This window comes from Sapajus apella, unplaced genomic scaffold (assembly GCF_009761245.1).
Source record: "Sapajus apella isolate SASKATOON/1434 unplaced genomic scaffold, GSC_monkey_1.0 scaffold31, whole genome shotgun sequence".
Lineage (NCBI taxonomy): Eukaryota > Metazoa > Chordata > Mammalia > Primates > Cebidae > Sapajus > Sapajus apella.
In genome coordinates, this window is record NW_022436971.1 from 16076941 (window position 1) to 16082940 (window position 6000).

A 6000-nucleotide genomic window follows, 5' to 3' on the forward strand; every position below is an offset into this window, starting at 1 on the left:
ATAAATCTAATTTTTTAAAGCACCTATGTAGTCAAAAAACATATAAAAGAAAATTACAGCATAGGTTATTTATTTGGAACTATTCTAATCTTCAAAAACAACCCTGTGAGGAAGATATCTTTGTTCATTCATCTTGTGGAATAATTCACGCAGGAGTTGCAGGTGAGACAGGAGTAGGCCCCACACTCCCAAACCTTTTTTTTGAAACGGAGTTTCGCTCTTGTTGCCCAGGCTGCAGTGCAATGGTGCAATCTCAGCTCACCACAACCTCCGCCTCCTGGGTTCAAACAATTCTCCTGCCTCAGCATCCTGCGGAGCTGGGATTACAGGCATGCGCCACCACGCCAGGCTAATTTTGTATTTTTAGTAGAGATGAGCTTTCTCCATGTTGGTCAGGCTGGTCTCAAACTCCTGACCTCACATGATCTGCCCTCCTTGGCCTCCCAAAGTGCTGGGATTACAGGCGTGAGCCACCACACCCGGCCTCTTAAACTTTATTGTTTGGAAAATCCACTTTGATCTTGCTGGTGCAAACAGAAGAGGAGCTTCTTTAAAAAAGGGAGAGTCAACAGATGCCAAACTAGAGAACGGATGAGGTGAGGCGGGTGTGTTATGGAAAAGGACAGCAACAGAGTGACACACATGGGAACCCTGCACTATGCAGCAAGCTGGAAAATACAGAAAACTTCATACATCATCATATAGAAGGAACAATGTGAAAAAAATGTTGGAAACACTGGAAGGAAATGGCAAAATGCAGAAGTAGACTGTTCAGTGTAGGGGCACAGATGATTTGTGTCTTCGCTTGATTTCCCAAATGTCTGGAAATATAGGAAGGACACTACATACCCGCGTCTCCAAGTTAAGGTTGGCAGTTTTCCCGTCCACTGTGACACTAAGAATAGAGTCATCCTTTATACTTATACAGTCTTCTCCAAATATGTCCCTTAAAATAAGCAGAAATGCAGGATTAGTGAAGAAGTCCAGCTCTACATATTGGAGGAAAAAACAAAACTGAAGATACGACCCAGTTCTAAAGCAGAATACTTGTATTTAATTGTTTTTGAGAGGGAGTCTTGCTCTGTCTCCCAGGCTGGAGTGCAATGGTGTGATCTGAGCGGCTCACTGCCACCTCCGCCTCCTACATTTAAGTGATTCTCCTGCCTCAGTCTCCTGAGTTGCTGGGATTACAGGTGCATGCCACCATGGCCAGCTAATTTTTGTATTTTTAGTAGAGTCAGGGTTTTTACCATGTTGGCCAGGCTGGTCTTGAACTCCTAGCCTCAAGTGATCCACCTGCCTCAGCCTCCCAAAGTGCTGGGATTACAGGCGTGAGCCACCATGCTCAGCCTGTACTTACTCTTGAGACAAGCTTCTTATTTACCTTCATATAGCTTATTAAGTTTATAAAACAGAGAAAATACACAGCTATTATTCAACAATGATCTATTCAGCAGGCATCATGCTGGGTGGTTTATATACATTATCTTTTTTTTTTTTTTTTTTGGACGGGGGTTTTCTCTCTTGTTACCCAGGCTGGAGTGCAATGGTGCGATCTCGGCTCACCGCAACCTCCGCCTCCTGGGTTCAGGCAATTCTCCTGCCTCAGCCTCCTGAGTAGCTGGGATTACAGGCACGCGCCACTATGCCCAGCCGATTTTTTGTATTTTTAGTAGAGATAGGGTTTCACCATGTTGACCAGGATGGTCTCGATCTCTTGACCTCGTGATCCACCGCGCCCGGCCCTATATACATTATCTTAACCTATAATCATTTTGGTAAGGATCCCTTTTACATGTGAAGAAAATAAGACAGAGAGGTTAAGTGATCTGCTTAAAGCCTCATGGCTAGTAAACAGCTGAGCTGGCATTCAAATCCAGGATCTAGGTTAAAATGGCTCACAAGCCCACCAGCTGTCCACTCCTACTTTAATTCAATTTGGTATTTATTGAGCATCTTCTATGGGGCAGGGGCTGTGCTAGCAGCTGGGATACAGAAGGCACTAAGACACTGCCCCTGTCATGGAGGAGAAGGTTTGATCATTAATTTCAACATCCTCCTCACTGGTACAGAAGTGTTAGGAAATAGCAGCCCAACCAGCAGGCTGAGTGCAGGTAAGAAAGGCAGTCAGTGAACCTAAAAAGCACACGGACCTCGGTCAGCCTAGGACAGTTAAGCGCTGACAAGTGCGTATTAAGCTGGGGAAGGGGAGGGGGAATCAACTGCTTGCATCTTCAGGCAGTTACTGTTCATCAAATGTGTGAATAAACTTAGCTGGGACACTAACACAAAGGAAAAAGATCGACTGATCCATCCATCAATCAATCTACTATCTATCTATCTAGAGATGGGGTCTTGCTCTGTCACCAGGCTGGAGCGCAGTGTCATGATCTAGGCTCACTGCAACCTCCGCCTCCCGGTTCAAGCAATTCTCCAGCCTCAGCCACCCGAGTAGCTGGGATTACAGGCATGTGCTCATTTTTGTAGTTTTAGTAGAGACGGCGTTTTGCCAAGTTAGCCAGGCTGGTCTCAAATTGCTGACCTCAAGTGATCTGCCCACCTCGGCGTCCTGAAGTGTTGGGATTACAGGCGTGAACCACCACACCCAGCCAAAAAGATTAAATTTTAAATACAGAAATGTATTCAAAAGGATAGAAAAAAAAGCTTTCATTTTCATGTGATCCACTGTTGGCTTGTCTAAAGAAACCAATACATTTATTCCTATCTGGTCCTAAGTGTTTAAACAACTGGGAAAACAGCTGCATTTTTAAGTTTAAGGACATGAGAACCTCACATTCTTGGGCCGAACGGAAGCTGTCTCATGCTCCTGTTCCTAAGAGTTGAATAGTTCCGGTGTGTTTGTGGGGGTGAGGAGAGGGAGGGGGGCAGGAAGAGTGGTATCTTTGAAGACATGTGACAACTTCTGTAAGGAAAGGCATCATTTAAAGCCTACCATCTTTTTTTTTTAAGCCACTAATTTGCTGTTTTAAAAAAGGTTAGTGTAGAAATTTGGGGAAAGGAAGGAAATAACAGTAATCTTAGCATAAAAGCCTTCTAAACTAGCAGAATACCTTACTTTGTTAAAACATCTAATGGGGCGAGGGCTCACATCTGTAATTTCAGCATTTTGGGAGGCCAAGGTACGAGAGTCCCTTGAGTCCAGGAATTTGAGACCAGCCTGGGCAACATAGGGAGACCCTGTCTCTACAAAAAAATAAAATTAGCTGGGTATGGTGGTGTGAGCCTGTGACGGGTGCTGAGGCGGATTGCTTGAGTCTGGGAGTTGAGGCTGCAGTGAGCCAAAATCACACTATTATATTCCAGTCTCAAGACCCTATCTCCCAAAATAAAACCAAATAAAGAGGAATACTTAGTCTAAAGGTAATTCATAGCTTACAGACTAAGAAGATTCTAGAAGAGAACCATTTTATAAAGAATTCACATTTCACAGGTAACTATAGAAAATAATTCTTGAAGATAGAGTCACGTGCGGCTAAGCTTTTCGTACTGGTCCTTATGAGAATGCTTTTCCCCTTGCTGACTAGGCCGGCCCTGTGCCAGCATCCTGAGGCACTGTATTAACTGAAACAAACAGCTGACCTAGCAGGTCACAGGTACTTGGAACTACCTAGAGTACGGAGCTGGAAGGGAACAGTGCCACCCCTCTCTTTCCGGATAGAGAAGCAGGCCTCAGGGCAGCACAGGGGCCTGGTCAGAGCCACACCCCAGTTCCTGTAGGAGCCAGAGCTGAATCCTGGGCTCCTTCCAGCCCACTGTCACTACCTTGTTGAGAAATAATGTGTGAAAAACTTACTGAAGCATGATCTCCAACCGCTTGCTATAAACATGCATTTCTAATTTTTTAGAAACCTTTTGGACTGCACCTGGGGGAAAAAAAAGCGACAGAGTTCAATTTCTAAATTCCTATTCAGAATAACTTCCAAATCAATAATCAGAACATGGTTACTGTTGAGTTAAAGTAATTAACTATGGGATCTTTAAAGTGACAAGCATGGATATGTATTATTTGCCTGCTAAGGGAAATGCATATTTTCATTATTTAATTTCATGTTCTTTTTATTTGTATTTTACAAAATATTTTCTATTAACATCTTTTCACCCTTTCTCGCATATTTAATGTTCCTATTAAAGAACCACAAAATGACACAATACTTTTTTTAGTTTTATTTCCCATATTTCTCAAACTTTAATATTTATGGCCACAGGCAATTAAAACTCCAGGAATTCTAGGGGCATATTCAAGCTCAAAGATCTGTGAAGTCTTTTTTTTGAGACGGAGTTTCACTCATGTTACCCAGGCTGGAGTGCAATGGCGCGATCTCGGCTCACCGCAATCTCCGCCTCCTGGGTTCAGGCGATTCTCCTGCCTCAGCCTCCTGAGTAGCTGGGATTACAGGCACGCGCCACCATGCCCAGCTAATTTTTTGTATTTTTGGTGGAGACGGGGTTTCACCATGTTGACCAGGATGGTCTCGATCTCTTGACCTCATGATCCACCCGCCTCGGCCTCCCAAAGTGCTGGGATTACAGGCTTGAGCCACCGCGCCCGGCCTAGATATAATTATTTTAATAAACATTAATATTTAAAATCACTTGCCCATTAAATTACTCAGCTTTCCTTCCAAAACAAATTTGTCAGTTTGGGAAGATGAGTCACCCATAATCTGGAGTTTCAGGCATGCTCTGACACCTCATTAAATAGCTCTCAGCGCATGACCAGCAGCAAAAGAGTGCAGGGCTCACTGTCTGGTGCTTCCTCAGAAAGTTAAACAGTCAGCATTGGACCTAGTAATTCTACTCCTAGGTATAGACCCAAGAGAAATGAAAACATATGGCTACACAAAAACTTACATACAAATATCCATGGCAGCACTATTCATGAAAGCCATAAAACAGAAACAACCGAAATGTCCATCAAGGGATGAATGATAAACAAAATGTGTTATGCACATACAATGGGAAATTATTTGGCCATAAAAAGGAATGAAGTACGTGACAACACGATGAACCTTGAACACAGCATAGTGAAGGAAGCCAGTCATCAAAGGCTACATACTGTATGATTCCATTTATCTGAAACATTGAGAATAGGCAAATCCAGGAAGACAGAAAGTAGATTAGCGCTTGCTTTGAGTTGGGGAGAACATAGAGAGTGGGGGGGTGTGTGTGTGTGTGTGTGTGTGTGTATTTTTGAGACAAGAGTCTTGTTCTGTGGCCCAGGCTGGAATGTAGTGGTGTGATCACAGCTCACCGCAGCCTTAACCTCTGGGCTCTGGTGAACCTCTCATCTCAGCCTCCCAGGTAGCTGGGACTACAGGCGTGCCCTACCATGCCCGGCTGATTTTGTGTGTGTGTGTTGCAGAGATGGGGTTTTACCAGGTTGCCTAAGTTGGTCTCAAACTCCTGGGTTCAAGCAATCTGCTCCCCTGGGCCTGGCAAAGTGCTGGGATTACATGTATGAGCCACCACGTCTGGCCTGGTGTGATGTAAATGTTTTAAAGTTGATTGTAGGGATGGTTGTACAACTCTGAATATGCTAAAAAATCACTGAATTCTACACTTTATGTGGATAAATTGTATGATATGTGAATTATGTACAATGCTGTTACAAAAAATAGTGAAGACTTTAAAAATCCTTCAGACAAAACACACACACACACCCCCCCAAATATATGGATATTTTCATCATTTAATTTCATGTTCATATACATATATATATATATATTATATATGTAACAAACAAAAAAGACTTCCTTTTACAAAACGGCTATCAGAATACAACGAAGAGAAAGCAACCTTGGTGGCGTTTGATTTGGATTGAACAGACCAAGATAGAAAGTGAAGGCCTGCTGTGCTCTTAGAAGGATGATGTGCTGGCCCAAATGTGAAAAGCCCAAGTTTGGATAGGAAGAAATCAGTTTGATAATTAATAAATATTCATAATCAACTTCCTCTTTTATATATATATATATATATATA

General features: G+C 43.0%; 1 protein-coding gene across 4 annotated transcripts in view; it reads right to left on the reverse strand.

Annotated features, from left to right (window-relative positions):
* Positions 1-6000, reverse strand: part of CPSF3 (cleavage and polyadenylation specific factor 3) — a 51945-nt gene that overhangs the window by 6762 nt on the left and 39183 nt on the right. For all 4 annotated transcript variants that reach the window (XM_032294179.1, XM_032294180.1, XM_032294181.1 and 1 more), the window contains 2 exons: positions 3815-3884; positions 850-946 (listed from right to left, as the gene is read on the reverse strand). In XM_032294179.1, coding sequence (XP_032150070.1) covers positions 850-946; positions 3815-3884 — 167 coding nt within the window. The remainder of the gene's footprint in view (positions 1-849; positions 947-3814; positions 3885-6000) is intronic.